Source organism: Myotis nattereri (assembly GCF_964212035.1).
Source record: "Myotis nattereri genome assembly, chromosome: 11".
In the NCBI taxonomy this organism is placed as follows: Eukaryota; Metazoa; Chordata; class Mammalia; order Chiroptera; family Vespertilionidae; genus Myotis; species Myotis nattereri.
The window spans coordinates 62,390,878-62,415,192 of NC_138086.1; the positions used below are offsets into that span (position 1 = coordinate 62,390,878).

Below are 24,315 nucleotides of genomic sequence, written 5' to 3' on the forward strand. Positions count from 1 at the left end.
ATAGCACTCACAACCTAGAAACCATTCAAACAAATGTGACTAAGGGTTCAGGTAGAGCAGCAGGGTGCTGGCTTTTCACTGGCCAATTCCCCTCCCTTTTTCCCCATCCTTTCCCCATTCCTCTGTTACACCCATTTTTCAGACCACTTGATTGTTCACTAAATGGCTGGGAAGACACAAAAAATCCAAGAAAGAATTATCAGCATAGAAATTTATTCAATTTCAAAATAATATGGTTCTATTTAGAATACTATAATAATTATCTAAAGCAAATATCATCATTGGCTCTGAAACAGGTCTAAAGATGTCATTCTTTTGAAGTCAAAAATATGTAGTAAGAATGTACAAGGAAGAAAAAATATAAAAACAAGTTTGCTGAGTATGGGGAATTGTTACAAGGGGGACACACTAAGATACTGTAACGGAGTCCAAATTATAAAACATACAGCAAGGAGTTCTCCTGCTTTATCTATTCCCCAGAAAGTAACTCAGTAACCTCAGTAATGCAAGAATACCACACCTGATAAACAGGAGAAGCTTGCTGAGGGACACAGGTAGTAATCACTGTATTCCCCCTTTCTCTAATCCCTTCCTCACACCGAGTTCTTTTTTTCCTTTAAGATCAATTTTGTCCTGTTGGAAAATATTTGGTTTTATTTGTAAAGCGGTATAACTAATATCCTGATTGAAATAATCAATGATTTAGCTGAAGATGCTCAAGGATCACACTTTTGAAAAAGGTCAATCAGCTAATTAACAGAGACCATCGGGGGCTTGCAGAAAAAAAAATTCAGATAATGTATGTTTGCTAAATAGATAAAAATAAGCAGTAAAAAATGGGTGAAAAACCCATTTAACTGTGACCTAGACTATCCGAAGCAGACAGGTGACCTTTGATTAAACTCTTTTACTTGTGGAGTGAACAGTGGGGAGGCTCCGAGACAGAGTTTGGTTTCCAAGAGTGTCCAGGGCCAAAGTGCCAACTCAGAAGGTCTCCTCCTCTCGCAGGAACTGGAACACGGACGAGAAATCCTTCTTCGAGTAGCCCTTTGCACACATCATCCTGTAGATCTGATGGGCCTGGCTGCCCAGGAGGATTGGGCTCTTTGTGTTGGTGGCGGAGTCCTGTGCTAATCCCAGATCCTAAACCAAACAAGGCAGGAAGGACACGCTGAGACTGGGAGGAAGGCTCATTTTGAACTGTGGCTCCCAAGGCTTTGGTTTCAAAGAAGAAAAAATGAAGTCCGAGAACAAAAGATACTTACAAGCACTATGGTAAATTATATGTATATGTACATTTTATAAGTGCTTTCACTTATAAACTGCTGCAAAATTGCTCCAGCCAGAAACTTTGTCCCCCTCCCCTTCTCCAGACCTATTTGTTTTACTTTGACTTTGCACAAGGGTGAGATCACACAGGCAAATGCTTTTTCAGGATCTGCAGAAGCCTATACACCTAAGCCAAACCCCATTGTGGAATTACTGGATATTCATTCAATCTCTTATTCAAAAATATGTAGCAGCCACTATGTGCTGGGCAGTGTTCTAAGTGCTGGTGATACCCAGTCACTGTTCTGTGCTTACTGTCCGGGGGAAGACAGACTCCAAAACAAATCCTAAGATTCCAGACAACAAGTGCTGTGAAGAAAAAGAAAGCAGGGTGAGGGGTTAGAAAGTGATGGACAGCAAGGGGTGGGGTGGAAGGAAGGGAGTTCTGATAGAGGAAATGTTTAGGGAAGACCTCCCTGAGGTGGAGGCACTGGACTAAGACCTGGATGTTAGGGAGGTAGTGAGTGTTCTGGAGAGCTGGGGGAAGAGTTTCAGGCATTTGGAACAGCAAGGTCAAAGTCCTGAGGTGAGACATGGTGTGCATAGTCAAAAAATAACATGAAGCCAATGAGGCCGAATTAGAGCAAGCCAAGGCGCCGGGAGGCCAAGGGGCCGGGAGGGCAAGGGGCTGGATGGCAGAGGTGGAGCATGGAAGCTTTAATGTCTGCACTTGAAGTGCAATGGGACAACCATCTTCACATCTCATAGACCTCATCCTGCTCCTGAAAGTTTCAGAACATATATGACTGTTTGAAAATAGATGAAGTTAACATTATAAAGCTTCTACAGTTAAACTATAGCTAATGGATATCTACTACCATAAAAAAGGAATCTTGTCCAAAGTTGAAATATCTGAAGTACATGGCAGACAAGACAGGTGTGCATAATTGAAACAATATTCCCCTTATTTCATTTACTTGTGATTTTATTAGAGCTGCAAATAAGTGGCAAAACCAACTTGATTTTCTCCTTACCATTACCACGCTCACTTCCCTCACCAAGGGCAAGTCAACAGCAATGAAAGGGGAAAGGCAAGAAGCAAGATGAGATCTAGTTCTACTCTTTGCAGAACATACTTGATAACTGAGCAATCACTGATACCATCCACTCCAGAGAGAAAATGATTCAAAGAAAAAACAAGCAAACGTTAAAGAATGAATTAAACCTCTAGCTTCTTAAATATGTATGATGTCACAGGTACAAGCATTATTTTATGTTTATTTGCATAATTTTCACATGTAAAGAAGTAGATCTGGAAAATCTACTTAACCTTAAATTCTTCTACAGCTTCGACTAAAAAGCAAGTTGAATTATCACCCACGCACTTAACAAGCGTGGGAGTGCTCATGTGCCGACAGGCAGGCCAGCCTCTTGTCAAGACCACTGAGCAGCACACCTGTAAGATGTTTTTATTATTAAATGACAGAGAAAAATCTACACAGGAAAATGGCACTTAATTTCTAACCTATTAATAAAACTAGAATGTAAGAACTCAGAAAAAAATAACATATTGAGCAGACAACACTACTGAGAAAAAAAATCTATTGAGAGTCTTTCAAAGAAGCAAGTAAATTATTATTCCAAATAAGAGTTCATAAAACCAAAAAAGAGAAACACAAATGCCTTGGTGGCTGCTCCTTTAACGCATGGACATTCTTAAAAGAGAGAGGTGGCCTTTCAGTCCCATAATCCTAAGTGTTAGAGAAAGAAGGCGTCCTTTGAAGCTTTTTATACAGAATTTAAGACAAATGAATATCCCACTTCACTCATCAAATAAAATATTTACAAACTCATGAGCTCAGTGGGGGATCCAGGAAAAATATAAAACAATTGCTAAAGGCTTCAATAAATTAATGGAAGACCAACGTATGTTTTACAAGGAGACAGACATATTGGGGGAGTACCAAGGGTCATCATGGTTTCCCATAAGCTGCTTCTTAGTGCCCATCAGAAACAAGCTTCTCGGCTCTGGAGTTCAGAAGGAAGATCTAGTTTCTGTACTGACTATGTCCTGAGTAAATACATACAATGTGTTAGAATTTTATGAGTTAAGACCTAGAAATAAATGCACAAGCCTCTACTTCAATGACCTGCTAGCATCATATTCCCTAGCACAAGATTTAATGGCAGTTAAGTAAAACATCTCTTAGTAAGCAAAGCCCCGATCTGCCCAACAAGCTACTGTGGCTTTAATCATTGTAGCATTGAGGGGGATTTCTTTAATCTCTATCAATTTATCTGCACAAATCTAACTGGCTGTGGAGCGTTTTTGCTAACAGCTCTCTGAAGTAATAAAAGATTTTTAAAAGTTCCTCTCTAAGTGCTCTCATTCTAAGCAAAACTAAGAAGTACTCTTCTTTATAAGGGAAATGACAACTGCATTTCATAGAAGAAACGAGAATAAAATAGTAGTATCCATGTGTTTCACACTGTGCTGCCTTATGCTAGTAGTTGAAAAAGCTATCTTTTATTAACAAGAAAATCATTTTAAAGGAAGGACCTTTAAAATAAAAGTGGCAGATTCCTCCTGGGCAGGGACACTGGAGAAAATGACTCAAGAAAACGTGTCCAGCTGAGGAGAGGACAGGTCTGGAGAAGAGCTCCCGAACAGAGCCAGCCCTGCAGAAGAATGGGGCTGCCCAAATCCATCCCCTCTGATTAGAAGCTTCCTCCCTCCTACACTTGACCTGTTAGCTGCTTCCTCTGTTGGAACCCTTAGCAGAATTTTAGGAACCAAATAAGCTAAGAGGTCACAACCCATTTCATATAGATCCAGAAAGGAAACTGGGCTTAAGTGTGACTCTTTCATTCTTCCATGTGCCCTGACAAATCCCCCTGCAGAGCTGATGAAACAGGGCACCCTAGGGGCTACCTTCTGTTTCCAGCAACAGCCCCACAGCATAACTGCAAAAGCCCATGCGGAGAATGTGCAAACCTAAATACAGGGAGGGAGGGAGGGAGGGAGGGAGGGAGGGAGGGAGAATTCGACCATTACACATTTCCCCTCTCTTGGGAAGCCTTTGCATTTACCATACCTTAGCCATGAGTGTTGTTCCAAATCCACCTTGATAGTTATTAGCCGAGGGAACTCCATCCATCACCCCAGGTACAGGATTGTAAGTGTCACTTGACCAACACCGTCCTGAGCTCATATTTAGGATTTTAGCCAATAGTTTTGGGTCAAGCCCTAACCTGTCAAAGATCAAAGAAAAGAAGTGTTAAGTGTCAAAATGTACAAGTCATGTGTGACTTATTTACCTATGAGGATGCTCCATCTTCTCTCTCCATTTATTTTATGTCTTCAAAAATCAAAGCAGATTGATGAGAGTGAAGAATCCAATCTTAAATTATAAGGTACTAAGAGCTAGTGATCAAACCATTCTGAGCCAGACATTCTGCAATGAGAGAAAACCTTCTGCACTATTCTACTTCTAAGAAATAACAGAATCGCAGAGAAGCACTGTTGGTTTATCACACATAGGTTTTCTATGAAAAAATAAACGTCTTTCTCTTTTGGACGTTATGCATTACGTGTCACATAAGAATCTTAAATGAATATGAGTTTTACATTCTTTATCCACAAATGATATATTTCAGAAAGAAATATGGACAGAGAAACTAAGCATCATGGGAGTCCGTGTGCATTTTCATGTCTGCTTATTCTTTTAGCGTTTCTGAGAATACATGCAAGAGATGAGCCATGGGCAGTGAGTGAGCTTAAGAGAAGTGATCATTATAAAAGAAGACATTTCTTCCTGCAAACTTTTCCTTGTTTATTAAATCTTCTTCAGACAATCTTGCTTATAAAGCAAGTCTGCACCAAGTTGTGACATATGCTATCTATTCGAAGACATGCATTATAGTTCTGGGTCAACTGCTGATAAGGTTACTGATCCTGATAAAACAAAGTTTGCCCAAGCGGAAACATCATTTGTTCTATCACTGGGCTGATGGCATAAACGACTGTTCACTGTGGACCCAGAAAATAAAAGAATCAAATGCTATATTACTTTGATCCTAAGTCTCAATGCAGTTTGGGAAGTACAGTTTTGCTAAGTATCACTAAATCCATTTTTTTAAAAAACCTGCTGCTTTTCCTTAAAACCAATCTCTTCAAGAATAATAATAAAAAAAGACTGAAAGGAGACACATATAAATGTTAAATAAGCTGCGTATTTTGGCATGTTTAAGTTCTTGTTTACTTAGTGTGTTCAAAATATATGTCTGCTTACTTCCGAAGTGGAGTAGCATGACCAGTTCAACATTCTGCCAGTGTTAGTGCAGGGGCTTGGGCTAACAGCAGGATGTATGTGGACTCGTCATGTAATAAAACTGCTCTGTGATATCACAAGACAGGCCAGCTACATGAATTGATATGGTGGGTCCTGTTCTAATGAGAGGGTTTTCCTAAGGATTATAAAAGATATAAAAGCCCCAATCGAAACTGGCTATCACACATTCTGTCCAACTGTGGATTGCTGGGAAGGAACACAACAGTTTTAACTGTCAGTTATATATGTGCCAGTGAAAAAACCTGTTTCATTCATTCTTTTATAAAGATCAAAGTTTGTTACATGTATAGTTTGCTACTGGATGCGTTCTTTCCCCTTTCAAATAAAATTAGGCTCTCAATACGCTGTTGCAGCAGATGACTTTGGAAAAGAAAAAAGCAATGTGCTTAGGGAAGAACTGTGAAAAGCAAACTCACAAATTAACAACAACATAATTTGCCACAACTGCTGATATGTTCTCTAAGCACAACGTCTAATGTGTTCCATGAGCAGGAATATTTTAAAGGCCCCACAACATCGCTTTTCCCTTCCATTTGGAATATGACTTAGGGGTTTCCTAATTTAGAATCTTTTAAAAACGGTTTATCACACTTAAAACAGCAGAGTTGCTCCCCTCTTTACAATCCACCAGACTATACGTAACAGTACCTCCCCATAGTTTGTACTGCTAAAGAAATTCAAGCCTTGTCTGTAAGCCTCACCAAAATGGTAAGCAAGGCTTATTATTCTTTGTAAACCCCTAAGTTTCATTTTTCTTGAAAGTTCAAGGAAAAACACGGGCAATAATTTATGAAGTCCTTTTTGATGAACACATTACTATTTAGAAGCACCCTGATGGGCACGCAAAAACGAGGCGGCAGTTGTTGCGTGCTCACTTCTCAATCAGTTGCCTCCCACCATGCTGATTCCCTTTAGGAGATAGCGACTCCCTCTCCGCTTTTGCTCCAACCTCCCCTGCCCCCCCCAGCATTAAAAAGAGCAAGTTAGAAGTGTTTTGCATTTCATCTTTCTGAAGGTTTTTTCACTGGCACATATATAACTGACAGTTAAAATTAGACATGATATTAAAATCAGTTGCTGGAGTCCTCTGTCTCCCACTGAAACCAGCTCGACTACACAGTAATTGTCATTCAGAGAGTCTATCCTAGAACGTCATGCTTCACTGGAGAAGACTGAGTTTCCATCTGAAATCAACAAATTAATCCAAGACAGGTATCTGAAAGGGCAAGTTTAATAGGAAGCAGCTACTGGGCTCTCAACCATGATAAAATGTTATTGCTGTTTCCCTGTAAATTGGCTGGGAACATATGATACTTTCTGCATAAGAGCCCCACTGCTGTTCAGGAGATATACAGCTCAAGCCGTCAAAAGGATGACAGTCTGTCAGTCCCCATAATAACTTGCCACTGGATGTAGTTCGTGAGTGCACACGTGCATGCATGTGGCATTGCAATTGCTGGAATGTTCTCTGATATAAACAGAATGAATTCATTGCTCTGACCGCATATATAATGCAACTCATATAAACGTCACTGTGTCAAATCTACTCACCTCTACAACACAAGAATTTTAAATGAACTACTGAAAGAAGTAAAAATGCAAAAATTGTAAAAAAAAAAAAAAATTAGAGAACCCAAATGTTTACCTTCGCTGTAACCAAGGCTTTTAAGGGCCAAATAAGTTTGTTCACTTTATAGTCTCTGTATCTATCTATACTGTCGGTTTTACATAAGAACAAAGCCAATGATTTCACTAAAGTGAACAGCTCTAGAAGTGAAACATCTAAGACCATGTCAATCTTAGTCAATCACTGAGTGACTCATCTAATGCTCACACAGATCTTCCATGCGCAGGTGTTATATCTGCTGTACCTGCAGCCAAGGAGACCAGAGTAAAGGAGCTAAGTCCTGTGACTGCCCCCCAGGAGTGGGCCAGTTAAGACACACACCCAGATACCTTTGACCTAAGGCAGGAGAAGTCAGTCCCTCCCTCCCTCCCTCCCTCCCTCCCTCCCCATCTGCTTGACAAATCTTCACTGAGTGCCTACTATGTGGTAAGTATGTTAAGATATGACAGTGAGCAGACAAAGCCATTCCCCTTCCTGAAGCTTGCATTCTAGTTGGGAAGACACAATAAACAAACATACATACATACATACATACACACACACACACACACACACACACATATGTCTATGTATATAAAATGCCATCTAGTGAGAAGTATTATGAAGAAAAGGCATGTAAGTACATTCAATTCACATACTAACCACTACCACCACCATGTCATCACCACCATGTACTGAGCAGCTACTATGTGCCAGAATCTGTTTTTAAAGATTTATATGGATTAACTCTTCCCTACAACCCTATGTAAAGATACTATTATTTTTGTCATTTTATAGATAAGAAAAGCTTAAGTTCGATGGCAGAGCAGGGATGCAGACATCAACAGACACCCAAACTCTTACCATCCTCTGAGTCTCACTGGGTCATGTGGGTAGGGAACTTGATAGCCAATCAGCCAATCTGATGGCACTTTATCAACTTATTAGGAAATTGGGTCAAACTTTTACTCCAAACCTTTTGCCATTTGCTAAATCTACTAAGGTATACACTTAAGGCTTCAGTCATCACAAAAAAACAACAACAACAACACAAAATAGGCAACATCTTCTAAGGGCAGGAGCCCAGAATCTAAAATTATTCTTGTGGGAAAGTTTTCATCTTGAACAGCCTTCCAGAAGTTCAACTGTTAAGCTTTTGGTGGAAAAAGACAATATGGTTGTTGCTGGAGGGGCCTGGGCCCTGGTTGGTAATGCAAACAACTTCTACCACCACTATTGAAAATAATAATAATAATAAAAAATTCCTGGTGGAGCAAATATAAAAACAAAACAACACAACTCAACTATCAACGCTGTTGCTATGCAGTGCACAGGGACAAAAGCTCTAATGCAAGCAGGGCACTGCGAGGGCCATAAAACTGCATCCCAACTAGAACCCAATCAGAAGGGAGAAAGGTCTAGTAAAAAGGAACCCCAAGATACATTGTATACCAATATTTTTTATAGTTCACTTTTTTATAGCATTTTAAACTTTCACTAACATCCATAAAGACTCACTATAAAAGATCATAGAGTCAATAAGAGTTTTTAACTGTAAGATTTTATTCTTCCCTTTTCTTTGTTTTTAAAGGAAACATCAGTGTTCAGGAAAAATACTGACTTATGAGAACAAAATTAATCAGAAATGATCACTTCATAGGAATAGGTGGCTCAATTTGTAAATGTTGACATTAATGCTCTAAAAATGTTCACTTTGGAGTGAGCAGAATATAAATGCGGCTGAACCACTTTGATGCTGTACTACTTTGTGGGAATTTACTACTTGGGAATTTATGCTCGCTGATGCCAATTTTCCCTTTCACCTTGCAAAGCTCAATAAATTGTGGCCGCTCTCTATACTCTATTAGAGAACAATCCTGTCATTTTAAAACCATGTCTGTAAACCATGGAGAAGAGACAACAGCAGAAGCAATCATTTTTAGGACTTTCAAATCACTGAGAATCTTTGTAAGATAAATTGATAAAATCCTAATGCTATGAAAATAAGCAATTCATTAATACACTCTGAAGTACCAGAAACATAGCTCATTGTAACAGTTCAGTAAAACTAGCAAGTTCTTTGTGTACAAACACACACACACACACACACACACACACACACACACACACACACACCAGGAATAGTAATGCCTATAGAGTTTTGGAAAAAAATTAAATATTTAAAAGTTCATATTTTATTTTATTTATTTTTTTTTTTAAATATATTTTATTGATTTTTCACAGAGAGGAAGGGAGAGAGATAGAAAGTTAGAAACATCGATGAGAGAGAAACATCGATCAGCCGCCTCCTGCACATCCCCCACTGGGGATGTGCCCGCAACCCAGGTACATGCCCTTGACCGGAATCGAACCTGGGACCTTTCAGTCCGCAGGCCGACGCTCTATCCACTGAGCCAAACCGGTTTCGGCTAAAAGTTCATATTTTAAATACTGTTTTTGACATTGTGGATCAAGGCCAATGATAAGGGAAATTTTATTTATTGCTTCTGCTTTTAATATTTCTATTTGGAATTTTATCACTTTTCATTTTTTATTTGATAAACCACTCTAGTAGCTAAGTGTATACATTTCATTGCATGCATTTCATTCAATTCATTTGATTTTCATACTCTTATTTTTTTTTTGAGAGAGAGAGAGAGAAACATCAATTGGTTGCCTCCTGTACGTGCCCCAACCAGGGATTAAACCTGCAACTTGGTGTACCGGAAGATGCTCCAATAAACTGAGCCACACTGGCCAGGGCCATATTATTCTTTATTAGCTGATATTTGGAGTTGGACTTCCACAAGCACTTACCATATAAAAACTTCATTTGAGAATGGCAAATGATCATCTAATAAGAGTTCTGCTGGGAAAAGTATCTGAGAAATGCCAGAGGCTACATCACTATGCCTAAGGAACATCCCGACTCAGTGATGCTCAAGGTAAGAAGCAGAATGTTAAATAACAGGCACAGATAAAGAGGAAGTTTTCAGTATAGTATAACCTAGGTTGATCCAGGCTTTTACTTTTTACTGTGTTTTCATTTATATCCGGAAAAATGAAGATAAAATTCTAGAGCTGCACATGCATACTAATACTCTAATCTTACTGTCAACACCAATTAATTTTGAATGCGATTTTGGTGCCAGAAATTTATATTTTCTTCCTCCATGAAATTAGTCTAGACATGTAAACAACTTACTAGTAACCAGTTCTTCAATTATGATAAGTGACCCATAGCCTAAAACTGACTACAATACAGAAATAACAATGAATAACTTCCTATACACACTACCAGTTTTATTAAAGCTTTGTACAGATATGCTAAGTTTACCATCTTACAGACACTCAATTTTAAAATGTAAATGGTACAGGATATTGATAAACCAATTAGCGCTGATGCAAAGCAAATTCCTCTTTTATCTCAATTACAACATGACAACTTAATAGGTCAAGATAGTTTAACATCTGAGACAAGGGCAATTCAATAAAACAACAGCATCTTGATATGGTAATTAAGAGGAAATGTGAATCCATTACTATGTTTTAAAAAATATCTCAAGTACTTAGGCTCTTTTAATTGCTTTTATCAAAAGTTGTGATACGGAGTACCACTCTGATCTGTTATATGTTTGGTATGTAGTTTTGGGAAGTGTGAAAAAAATCCGAATAAAGCATACTGCTCTTCAAGCATTTTCTAAAGTAAGAAATATATATTTATTAAATTCATTAAATAAAAACAATAAAAATTAATTGATTAATCAAATGTAGCATTCCTAACCTCCAAAAAATTACAGGCTCAAATTAAGACATTAACCTTAAGCATTCTAAGGGATGATCATCATCGTAAGAAAAACAGAATTAAGCAAAGTATGAATGTCATTTTATTTTAATGGAAAGATATACGCTTAATGTAAAGTGACAAAACCAATGACAAGTTAAAAATGAAAGATGTATGCCATCCAGTTTATCCAGGGAATAAGCAACGACAAGCCCTTATAGAGTAGGTTTCGGGGCCTACATTTAAAATAGATACGTAAAACCAGTCATGGGGTAGCATAACACTTGAATTCACTACACATTAATGCCGTGTTTTATACAAATTTGTCCTGCACTGCCAAAGCGTGTTTAAATTTTATAGTAAAAGTGTTTCTTGCATTTTAACATAACAGGAGAAATGGAGCTTCCACATAAAAAGGATAATGTGACTTCGAATATACAGCACAATGCAGTTTATGGCTATGGCAAAGAATATTCATGCTCTCCAGGGTCCTATTGGTTGTCAAATAAGCAAAGTCTATTAAAGTTCAATAATGAAGTACTTTCAAGGTGTTCCTGGATCAACTCATTTATCTCATGAACAATTTTTTTCAACATCTGAAAAATCAAATAGGAAAGCTCATAAAAATTGTACTATTCAACAAACCTGATCCCAAGATTCATAGCTTCAGCAGTTCCAATCATACTAATAGCTAACAGCATGTTGTTGCAGATCTTTGCAGCCTGAAAAGAAATTGAGGACATAGTAAATACCTTTATGTTCAAGTTATAACTCACAGGAAGTTTTTCTTCACCCAATCCCGCATGCTTCTTTCTAACAGTAAGAACATTCAACAATTGCTTCTCTCCACTGGGAAAGGAACATGGTGCTGGGTGCTTCCCTCTGAGCCTAACACACTATCCCAGAGCAGGGGCTGGGGGCAGTGGTATCTCTCCCACTAGGTAAGAACCCTCAGAGCTCCTCCTGTGGGCTCAGTCTGAGAGGGGATACTGATCTATGCGGCATGCCTGCTCTTAGAAGGATGGGGCTTACATTCTAATTAGGGAAATGGGAATGACGCTGAATGAGAAGGCAACGAACAAACCAAGGAAACCAAGTGGTAAATTGTACAGTAGAGGCTATAAGATAGAGACAATAGCTGTTCAAAGAAATAAGATCACTGAGGTAGGAGCAAAGAGGAAGTGGAACCTGAAGCCACTTCTCAGAAGGCCAGGCAGGATTTCATCAGCGAGAGAGAGAAAGGAGGAGAGCAGGGGGAAGGTAAATATGTAAGAGCATGGGATGTTCTTGAGAACAGGAAGAAAACTGACTCATGTGCCCAAGTTTTAAAGAATGGTGAGAAATTTGATAGCTAAGATTAGGGAAGAGCTATGAAAGCTAAGGGAGGGTGGAGAGTTAAAATTCATTTGACATGATAGGAAATAGTGATCTATTCAAAGTTTCAGAGCAGGGAAGTACTATAATGATACAAGTGTCTTGATGGAGTTGGTTTCGCTTACACTGTTGGGCAGAATGGTGAACCTGGGATGCCATTAGGCTTCGAGCAATAAACGAGATGTTAGACAATGCGAGAAAGAGTGGATCAGGAAATATCTGGTCTGGAATATATCTGAATGGACAAGACGGTCAACAATGAGAGCCACTGAATCAAAAATCAATGGAACTTGGAGAATGACTAGACAAGGGCACGGAGACAACTGACATATCTAAGATAATACCACAGTCTTGAGTAAAAGCACGAAGGGACCAGTGACCAGGATAGAACATTAAGAGGAGGGAGTGTGAGTGTGTGTGTCTTGGATGAGAGGGAGATGAGCAGCTTGATTTCAGAGTTCTGAATTTTCATTCACCTCTATCTGACTAGAAAGTTGATATAACATATTTCTAAATGAAAACTATTTTGTTTTCAAGAAAAAGATTAAAATGCATAGATTACATCTACCTGACTATACTGCAAATAGTTGTAGCATGTAATTTGAAAATTAGAAGGAGGATAACAACAACTCAGGTAACATGAGCACTACAAACAGAAACAGCTTTAAGAATGATCTCGGGGGTCACTGGGATGATATGTCAAAATATGAAGGATGGAACTCGATATCTTTTTTTTTAATAAAAAAAGTTGACTAATGTCTGCTTAATTCCAACACGAATGAAGGGAATTTAATTTATTTCAAATTAATTTAAGAAAGCTTGGGCCAACAAAACATACACAGATTGAACAGAGTAAGTAGGAATAAGAACATGGTCAGGAATGAGAAATGAATATTAGCTAACTTTACACCATAAGCCAGGGCCATTAATATGAATGAACATGTTACCTGTCCGGTCCCAACAGCACCACAGTACACCACATTGGAGCCCATGCAGCCCAGCAACTCCTTGGCAGCAGCAAATTCCTCTTCGACTCCTCCCACCATGAACGTGAGGTTCCCAGACCGAGCAGCTCCCACACCTGAATGGTTTGGGGTAAAGAGAGAGTGAAATGAGAGAAAATTCCCAAACCAAATGAAAACATCTTGCTTTCAAATTATATTTGTTAGGTATGTGCAAGACACTCTAAATTTCTCCTGGAATATTTTAATAATCAAGTATCATGTAGGTTAATCACAAGTCAAAAGAGGCAGATTTAGTCAAACCCTCAATTCATCTTAAATATTTAGGCACAATCACGGCAGGACAGACCTAGGAATTTGAAATGTGAATTTTATCATTCCCATGCATCTCTTATGCCCCTAAGAAACCTACTCAGTAACAGAAAGTGTATGAAAAAGGTCATCTGTGCCCCAACCAGCATGGGAACAGCCAGGGGAGTTAACTGCCTGAGTCTGAAATTGGGTCTCTGGCTCACACGCTTGCTTTCCACACATTATCTACAGATGAGATCCACGAAAAGCGACCAACTCTTTCTCCCATAAACAAAGTAGGCATTTCAGTAAGAAAATAGTTGCTTATTTAGAGTGATTACAATGATGTGCACTTTTGAATATTACTTGATTTTTCTTTTACCTCCTGCTATCTACCTTTTGGGTAATTCATTCCTAGTGATATGAACAGGAAGAAGAAATAAACTAACACTGGTTTTGCCAGTCCTTAGCATCTTTTTACAAGAGTCTGATGCATGTTTATTAAATGAAAATGAGTGAAGGAACAACTTCTACTTTAGCACAGAAAATATGTCCTAGACTTACCCTAAAAGGGTGGGAAGAGGGAGTGGCAGGGAAGGGAGCTTTATTCATCCACATTTTTATTAACTGTAAAATAAAACCAAGGGTATTATTACTGTTTTTGGTATTAGAGAAATCTTAATTCAAAGTTTTCGAGTCAGGTTTTGTTGTTCAAATCCAGGAAAGTATGAGAAGAACTATATTAGTACAATTTTTGCCTTTACAACTTATTTTATAGTACAGCTAGGAATAAAGAAACCCTAATTGTCTGCCCTATGTATCAAATCTGGCCATTAGAATAGACAGCTGCAAGTAATGGCCTACTTTTGAATTTAATTTATTCAATGAAATACATAGTTTTTATACATAAAAAGCCCAAGTGAGGAGAGCTTTATTTCATTCAAATTGTGAATATTTTGCAATTGCCAAATCAAGTAGCCTTTCTATTTTATAGGTCATGCTATTTTTAACTAATTATTAAAAGCAAAAGAAGTCAGCATTATGTTAGCCAAACAATTTTGGAAGAGGGAGTAGCCACATGTGAAGGCCTGAGAGGCTCATACATACAGTTAAATTACATTATTTCAAAATATTTTCAGACACACTTCGGAGTTGATTATGTACAAAACCCCAATTATAACAAATGCTTCTAATTAGCTAATCTGTGTCATTTGACCATTCTGATAACATTGACATTTAAGTGACTATCATTTTTTTAGTTTCTAATTTATTTCACCAAGATGGTAGATCGTTAATGTTTTACAATTATTCTTCTGATTTCTATAGCCATTTTTATTTAAACCACATAACCACTCTTACTTCTAATCCTGTTGATCTGACTTAGAGAAATTAGGCAGACAATTTAAGTCAAAGCTTACAAACAAATCCAGCACTATCCATCATAGGTCACTAGCTTTGTATCCAGATTACAGACTGCTAAATAGCTTCAGAGAGTCATTTATTAAAGGAAAAATTAATGCTGACAATGGTTCTCAGCTGGTTAATCTTTTGACAGGTGTACTTTCTCACTTGTTCAAACACATATTTCAAAAAGAAGAAATAAGTTACTTAAGCAAGAGAAGATCATGAAAGCAAGACTAATTCATCTTTTAATTCAGAGGTCTATGGTATTCCTACTCTTTCTTGCTCTCAGTGTGGTGGTATAATTATTTCCAACTATCATAGCCTACATTCCAATGTAAGGGTCTAAAGTGGGTAATTCTAAAGTTCTGGCATTCTTTGAGACTGAATCCTATCTTTCCATACATATTCATCTAACCATACAATATTATCAAACCTAGTCCCACTGCAAAGGCAAAATTCAGACCTAAATGATCCTAAAATGAATGTAACCCTTTTGAGCTTAGAAAATAATATCTAGAAAGTTGGAACTCTACAGCTGTGTAAGACATCTTATAGATTTCAGAAGACAATGTACACATTTTAATGTTTATCAATAATAAATAAATTTATTACATTGCCATGCAATTTTAAATAATTCAAGCCCACTTCCCCAAATAGAAAAACATGGAATATATACTCAGGGAGCTGCTAAAATATTGGGAGAAGTATTTATTTTACCTTATATTCTAGTAACTGTATGTACAAAACCAAAATACATCGAGTTCTTAATTCTATGACAGCATTTACTGCGCCTTATTAAAATATTTTATTTTCTTACCTGATTCCTCCATTACTCCATAAGCTCTGACAAGGTCAGCACTGGGTCTTGTTTATGTCAGCATTCCCATTAGCTACCATGGTGCATGATACATTCAATAGCCAGTTGTTTGGTAAATAAATTTCTGAACTTAGTTAAAGGAGTAAAGGATCCAGAATGGAATATCTGGTTTGGGGATGTGCCCCTTGCTGGCTGTTATTATAAACAAATGACCTATCCCCCTTGCTGGCTGTTATTATAAACAAATGACCTAACTTCTCTGAGTCTCAGTGTATAAAAAATGGGGAAAGCATTAATAACTTCTTCTGAAAGTAGCTGTGAATTTATGAACATATGTTGTAAAATACAAAATACTATTTAAATGTAAGTCCTTTATACTTCATTAGAGGCCTGGTGCACAGATTTGTGCAGGGAGGGGGGGGGGAATCCCTCAGCCTGGCCTGCGCCCTCTCGCAATCTGGGACCTCTTTGGGGGATGTCCGACTGCCAGTTTAGGCCCGAATGAGCAGTGCACCAAGCCGCAAGTGGCCAGGGAGGAGCCTGAGCTGGTGCTGGGCACAGCACCGCTTGCACTCATCCCAATCGTGCCCATCCCAGCCCGCTGTGCCTGCTGCCGGTGCTACTCAGGGGATGCTGTGGCCACTGCGCTTGCCAGCGTGAGCCTGGCTTCTGGCTGAGCAGCACTCCCACAGAGCGCACTGACCACCAGCGGGCAGCTTCTGCATTGAGCTTCTGTCCCCTGGTGGTCAGTGCACGTCATATTGACCAGTCATTCCATCGTAACGCTTAGGCTTTATTTTACAACTTCAGTTGGTGAAGTGGGAGTTTAATCTTTACCTATGTAATACCTGGAGTCCTTTCAAATTTGGTTATCTAAGCTGTTGTCTTCTCTAGGATAATTTTAGCCTCTCTGGCTTAATCTTAGCTGGCTGGAGGTGGACCTATGAACAATGGAAGCAGGAAGCCAGGCTAGGAAACACGAACGTGGCCCATGGCCAGTGATGTCCCGATGACAGTGAAGTCCTCCTGGGACATCTTTCAGTGGCAGCACAGTGTATGGGAAAGTGACAAGAATGCTGCCCTTGTTTGGTTTCATTCACTCAACAAAATTAACCTACTAAGATCAAGCCCTGCCGAACCGGTTTGGCTCAGTGGATAGAGCGTCGGCCTGCGGACTGAAGGGTCCCAGGTTCGATTCCGGTCGGGGGCATGTACCTTGGTTGCGGGCACATCCCCAGTAGGGGGCGTGCAGGGGGAAGCTGATCGATCTCTCTCATCGATGTTTCTAACTCTCTATCCCTCTCCCTTCTTCTCTGTAAAAAAAAAATCAATAAAATATATATAAAAATGAAAAAAAAAAAAAAAGAATCAAGCCCTGTTGCTTATGGATGAATAGCCTATATCCCTGCTCCTAAGAAGTTACAAACTAGTGATCCAACCACTTCTCTCCTTATCCATCACTTCCACCCTGGGCTGAGCCATCACTGTCTCTCCTAAGGACTATTGTAACTGCCTCCTTCTTGATCTCCCTCCAGCTCTTGCCTCCAATCTATTCTCCATGCAACAGCCAGAGGGATCCTTTTAAAACATAACCTAGTTTATGTTTCTTCCCTACTCTCAAGCCTCCAACGCACTCCATCTCCTCAGTATGAAATCCAAGGTCCTACAAAGCCAACCTCTCCCATCTGTTTCACACCATCTTCTTCAAGGCTCACTGCTTCCCAGCCACCCTGGCCTCCTTGCTGTTCCTGAAACAGGTCAAGGACATTCCCATCTCAAAGCCATGCACTTGCTATTCCTTTTGCCTGGAATATTTTCCCCTAGATATTCATGACTTGTTTCCTTCACTTCATTCAGGTTTCTTCTCAAAATTCATTTCTTCAGAGAGGCCTTGCCTGACCAAGTTAATAATCTAAAATGGTACCCCATCACTCTCTACCCTCTTTTCCTGCTTTAATTTTGACAGCATTTATTACCCGCCACCTGTTTACTTAAATGTCTCTACTTATCTGTTTCTGGTCGTGTATTCCCCAATAGCTCCATGAGAGTAGTGACTCTGTCGGCTCATTCACCCCATATTTACAGTGTCTTGCACATAAGAGATGCTCAGTAAATACAGTATTTGTTCAAAGAAAGGGGGAGGAGGCAGCAATGACGAAGGGAAGTTATTCTTTCTGAAGCACTCCTATGTTTATGTTCCAGCAAATAGGAGAGCTATGGAACTCATTGCATTTTTCCTTTTTGTTTGGAGTCATAAGAAGCAATAACTTTCTCTTCTATCTCTTCAGTTTCTGATTTTTTAAATTTTTATTTTTCTGGTTCATGAATTCTAACCCCTTCCCTGGTTTCCTCCTCTACCCCTGGCAATAAAAACTATGATGCTACACATACTGAAAATACTCTACAGAGGCTGGGATGTGCAATGATTCTTCATGTATCCATGACTCGCCTGGGCTGTTCCCTCAGATGAAATTTCCTTCCCTTCCCTCTTTGCCTGGCTAATTCCTGCTTATCTTTCAAGACAACTCATGTCAACTCTGAGAAGCAATTCATGACCATGACTCCCTTTCTCTATTCTTATAACATTCCTAGTAATAGCTCCAATAATAAAGCACTTCTAATCAACGTTTTTTTCTGGGGTGCCTCATTAAGATCCTTCTAGGCATGAGCCGTTTGATTCTTAGCACCCAGCACACAGCATTTTTCTGATAAACAGTCATTGTCTTTTTAGGAGATAGGCAGTGAAGAAATCAATGACTAATAAAAATGACCACGAATACTAATTAAGACTAAGTAAAACAATGTTTTCTAGCTTATCATAAAAGCTCAACTTTCATTTATGGTTGCATAATCACGCACAAGCATAAGTACACATGTATAAAGACATTATCATGAAGACGTAAAATGAAGAACATCTGATCTGAGTTAACTGACCTGGAGTGAAGGTCACACCGCTTGGACAAGTTACAATACCTTTCAATCTAAATTCCTCTACCTGAACATGGTGATAGAAACATTTGCCACACTTACTTTGAAGCTCAAATGAAAGAATGCATTGAAGAGATATTTTACACAGTTATCATACAAATGTTATGAAAAATTAAACACAGCAAGTAAATCTACTTGGCTTGAACATGTCAAAATCTCTGGCCTACCAGTAGCAAATAACTGGAATCTGGAATTCAGTCTTATTGAGAAGCGGAACCAAGAGTTGTGACAGAAAAACTATTCTGCAAGAGTTGCTAACTTAGATAACCAGTAGAACTCAAAATAGGACATCACTTTCAATTCTATGGCTACTGGGAAGAGGCCTTCAAACCCAAAGAGGGAAGAGATGGGAATCTAAAACGTACATTAAATGATGTGCTGACACATGCCAGCGTGGAAATGAGGATGCCCACTCCCTCAGCCAGCATGGAAAGGAGGACCACCAGGCCCCTACCCAGTCCAGAGTCAAGGACACCCAATTCCAGCTCAGTCCACACTAGTATGGCCCTAGGGGCTCCCCCACCACCCACAGCCACAGCAGCACCAGCAGCGGTAGTGGGACCCCAGCCTCCTCCTCTGGCCACAGGCAGATGGTAAGTAGGATCTTCAGTTTTTTTCTTAAGATTCATGTCTTAGAGCAGTCGTGGGCACACTACGGCCCGCAGGCCGAATCCGGCCCGTTTGAAATGAATAAAAAAAAAAAAAGAAAAAAAAAGACCGTACCCTTTTATGAATGATGTTTACTTTGAATTTGTATTAGTTCACACAAACACTCCATCCATGCTTTTGTTCCGACCCTCCGGTCCAGTTTAAGAACCCATTGTGGCCCTCGAGTCAAAAAGTTTGCCCACCCCTGTCTTAGAGGCTATCTACTAACAGGCAGCATCTCAAAAGTACAAGTGTCAAGCCAATATAATTTTTTAAGATTGTGGATGGCTAGAGGCTGGACACGAACAGCTTGCAGGTGAGAGCGGTGCCAGTCATACACGCCGTGCGTGCAAGGTGAGAGGACTTGGTCCAGCGACCACGGAGGTGTGCAAACTGCCGAGTTCTCTGCAGGGGATTTGCATCAGGAGGGTATCTGACATCTCCATGGCCTTCAGAAGTGTCTGATCCAAAATACCTCCTGAGCTGGGAGGACGGCCTGGCTTGCCCTGGTGGTCAAGAGGAGAGGCTGCCCTTGACGAGGGTCCACCTCTCAGCCCCACCTGAATGAAACTTCAGAGACTAGACGATTTTTCCTGGAGCCCTTCTCCCTCCCCTGCTCTCCTCTGCTCCCATGTTTGTGGGAGTTATTAAAATACTTGGTTCTCGCAAATTTTGTCATAAACTGGAAACTTCAGAAAAAAATTAGATATGTCTTTAATACTGTAAAAATCTTGCTACCAAAGCACTCTCATTGATATATAGCAAAATGTAGTAAATCACTTAATTTACTCAAAAGAACTTAAATGTTTTAAGCAGTCTGCCATCAAAAGAGACCAAGAAGGGGGCCAATGGGACTCGGATTGCAATGTGAGCCGTCTTTAAAATGCAATTGTTCTAATCATTTTCTACAGATGCAGCCTCACAAGGGGCTGCTGTCACAGGGACCATTTACGACTTGTTATGGTGTCTCTATTGTTTACCAGCGACATTCGCTGAAAAAGGCGACAGCTGGGACAGAAAGCTGCTACTCAACGAACAATATAATCCCGTGAAAGTAATCAACAAATTTAAGGGTGTTAATTAACTTTACACTTTATCATGTTCAATTAGTTGTCCTTTCTAGAAAAGATTGCCGTGCACAATCAGTTTAGAGCGTGCCATGTTTGATTTGTAAGTGATCACTGTTTCTGTTTCAGAGTCCATGTCAGATGTTCTCCTGGGTTTTGGTGACACAGATGAATGGCTCTGCACATGTTAGGGGGTGATCTGGTTTAACATAAGCCAACATAACATAACCCCTTGTTAACACTATCTCTGTATCATCCAAGCTGGAAACGGAAGAGCAAAAACTCAGTACTATTCTGGAGTCAGATAAACAAAGTTTAGTTTGTTTTCCTGAAATAAACAAAGACACAAATACATGGAGAATTAAGCAATTTTTCATCATTATTTTTCAAAATAGGACTTGTCTTTCAGGGGCATGTTTGGGATCATTTCCTCCCAGCAAGATCTCAAAGCTCTGCTACATTATGCAGAGAGCACCACCGTATCCTCAGACTTTGCATAATGCACAGCCTTCTCCATGGCAGGTGAACAAATGCTAGGGATGTGCTGTTAAGTACTGGCTGGTGTTAAATTCTAGAATGTGACTTTTAAATCCAGAATCTGTATTGCATAAGAGTGGAAAACCTGCAGGGAAGTATATTAATCTATGAATGCAATGCGCCTTTTTGTTTACCTTTAGTGCACCTGTTCCTACTTGCTAATAAGACAAGGAAAAGCTCATGATGGAGTGACACTATATTCAGTATTGCATTTTAATGAAAGTCACTACAGTTCCTCTGAACTGATAGAGCTTTGCATCAAAATATTTCCTAAGTCATTGATGAGGTAAACAAAACCCAAAACTAAGGTTTGGCAGGAGATGTCTATCTTTAAGCAAACAAAAGCAAGGGACATGCATCTATCTCTTAAACACACCTAAATACATACAATTTTGAAACATCTTCACAAAGCTAAACCTTGCCTTTCTACACTAGCTGTGTCCTTCACAATACAAATTAAACACATATAAATAAGCTACAGCTGGTTAGCTAGTGATGGCAGACACAAGGACAAGCTGAACTACTTCAAAATAGAAAAGTTGTTAACGCTGAAAGCTAATAATGTCCTAAGTTAAATATTAAAGATGGAAATTATAGGCTATATCTGAAACAGCTGAAACCACAATACAGCATAGCAGAAAACATCCGTTTTCTGCAGAAGATCTGCAGGGAGAAGGGAAGCGGTCGATAGATCCTTAAATTGGAAGCAAAAGCCGTTCTTCTATCCCAAGTTGGCAGCTGCTCCATTTGCAGACCTGGTTCATTATTTACCCATAATGACCATCAAGCTGCAGTCAAAGTCAGATCACAACAACTGTCAGCAGCTCTTTTAATTAGCCTTGTTTGAATTCAGATAAATATCACAATAGACCTGCTTATGCTGAAAGAGAAACAGAATGTTCCGCCTGGCGCTGGGCTGGCTTGAGCAGGAAGGACCAGCGCAGTACGGGGACCGTCAGACAGAAACGCAGAGTGGGGTTTTGCAAGGGTGGGTGGGGTAAATCAGAGAATGAATTGGTTTGCTTTTCATTTATTTTGAAAATCAGTTGAAAATGAATTCTCTGACATTCACCCCAATTCTAGATGGTGGATAACACTGGATTGCAATGAAGCGCGAGGCTCCTGAAAGCTAAGTATCTGCAGTCCAAGGGAAAAGTTAACTTAATGTCTGTGGAGAATGCGATTTTCAAAACTCCCATATTGTGGATAATGTATCTTCCAGCTTTAAAAATCATTCTTAATAGCCAAATAAGAAATCTTGCATTCAATAGCTTACAACTTCAATGTCCTTCTATTTTACTTTTTTTAGAAGTTGCATTATATTCTACCATTTTCTGTGACAGGAATCAGATATGTACCTATACATTTTTCTATACATTGCTTGCCTTGTACAGAATTAACAATCACAAGGTAAAACAAGGCTAATAACTCAATTCTAAGCAATCCAATTACTGCCATATTTCACCCCACTCTGGGAGTTCCCCCCCGCTCCAGTCTGCCTGAAAGAAAAACAAGTGTTATTCAAATCTATCTTATTATTTTGTTGTTTGAGCACTGATGGCTGAAGAGAGGTATACTGAAGTATCCTACTATGATGGTGGAATTTTTATCAAGTTTTCCTGTGGTTCCACACTTGTTTGCTTTTTTCTTTTTGGTAATTTTTTAAAATATATTTTTATTGATTTCAGAGAGAAAGACAGAGGGAGATAGAAACATCAATGATGAGAGAGAATCACTGATTGGCTGCCTCCTGCACACCCCCCACTGGGGATTGAGCCTGCAACCTGGGCATGTGCCCTGACCAGGAATCGAACCGTGACCTCCTGGTTCATAGGTCGACGCTCAACCACTGAGCCAAGCGGGACAGGCTTTTTGGGGGTAATTTTATTAGGTACAGTACATGATGTTTTTAGAGAATGTCTGCTGAAGTTTTCCTTTAGCTGATAATGTCTCTATTTCACTTCCACTCATGAAAGATACTTGCCATATGTAGAATTCTGGTTTCAGCACTCTGGATATGTTGTTCCACTGCCTTCTGGGCACTTCCTGGCTTCTCTAGAATCTTTCAAAACACTGTTCCCCTGTAATGTATCATTTTTCTCTGGCTGCTTTCAAGATTTCTTTCTTTTTCTCTGGTTTTCAGTAGTGTGATCATGATGGATCTGGGCATGGATTTCTTTGAGTTTCTCTTGCTTCTGGCTGAGCTTATTGTATTTGTAAGTCTGTCCTTTGTCAAAATAGGGTAGCTTTCACAGTCATGTTTTCTTCAAGTATTTTTTTTCTGCACCTCACTCTCTCATCTCCTTTTAGAATGCTAATGGCAAAAATGTTAGACCTTTTGATATTATCTCACAGGATCCTGGGGCTTTGTGCTCCCCCCCCCCCAAGTCTTTGTTCTCTTTTTTGTTCAGAATAGATATGCCACTTCTATCTTCATAATTGATTTCAGAAAGGAAGGGAATGGGATAGATAGAGTCATCAATGAGAAATCACTGGTCGGCTGCCTCCTGCACACTCCCCACTGGAGATCAAACCTGAAACCCTGACCAGGAATCAAACCATGACTTCCTGGTTCATAGGTTGGTGCTCAACCACTGAGCTACACAGGTTGAGCACCACTTCTATCTTCTTTTTCACGTACTCTATACTTTGTAAGATCCATTCTGCTTTTGAACAAATTCAATAATTTTTTTTTTAATTTCTGGGTATTGTATTTTTTAGTTATAAAATTTCAATTTGGTTCTTTTTTATAGCTCTATTCTGTTACTTCTTGGAACATGGTTATAATAGCTGTTTTTAAAGTCACTGCCTGATATGAAACATCTGCATAATCTCAGGGTTGGCATCTTGACTGTCATTTCACTTGAGAATTTATCAGACTTTCCTGGATCTTTCTATGTCAAGTAATTTTTCATCATACCATAGACATCTGGAATATTGCATGTTATGAGACTCTGGGTCTTATTCAAATTCTATGAAGAATTTTATGTTTTGCTTTTTGTCCATTTGTTTGTTTTACCAGGCAATCAACCTGGTTATGGTCAAGCTACAAATCGCGACCTGCCTTCTGGGTGCTATGGGTCCAAAGTCAGTTCAGTTACAAAGTATTTGAATCTGTCCTACATGTGCATCAGCCAGAGGCCAGTCTGACACGTGGGAGGCTATCTACCCTGTAGTTAAGTTCTTAAGTCTTTTGGGGGGATGCTGTATGGCTCT

At 39.3% G+C, this 24,315-nt stretch overlaps 1 protein-coding gene across 4 annotated transcripts in view; it reads right to left on the bottom strand.

The window, feature by feature from the left end:
* The window catches only part of HIBADH (3-hydroxyisobutyrate dehydrogenase), a 165,162-nt gene that overhangs the window by 63,283 nt on the left and 77,564 nt on the right, over positions 1 to 24,315 (bottom strand). For 2 of the 4 annotated variants that reach the window (XM_081102127.1, XM_081102128.1), the window contains exons 5-8: positions 13,333 to 13,466; positions 11,657 to 11,733; positions 4,365 to 4,521; positions 199 to 1,143 (exon numbers count right to left, since the gene is read on the bottom strand). In XM_081102127.1, coding sequence (XP_080958253.1) covers positions 985 to 1,143; positions 4,365 to 4,521; positions 11,657 to 11,733; positions 13,333 to 13,466 — 527 coding nt within the window. In that variant the 3' untranslated portion in view covers positions 199 to 984. Of the gene's footprint in view, positions 1 to 198; positions 1,639 to 4,364; positions 4,522 to 11,656; positions 11,734 to 13,332; positions 13,467 to 24,315 lie in introns of those variants that run through there. The other 2 variants (XM_081102129.1, XR_013996579.1) reach the window with 2 other exon arrangements.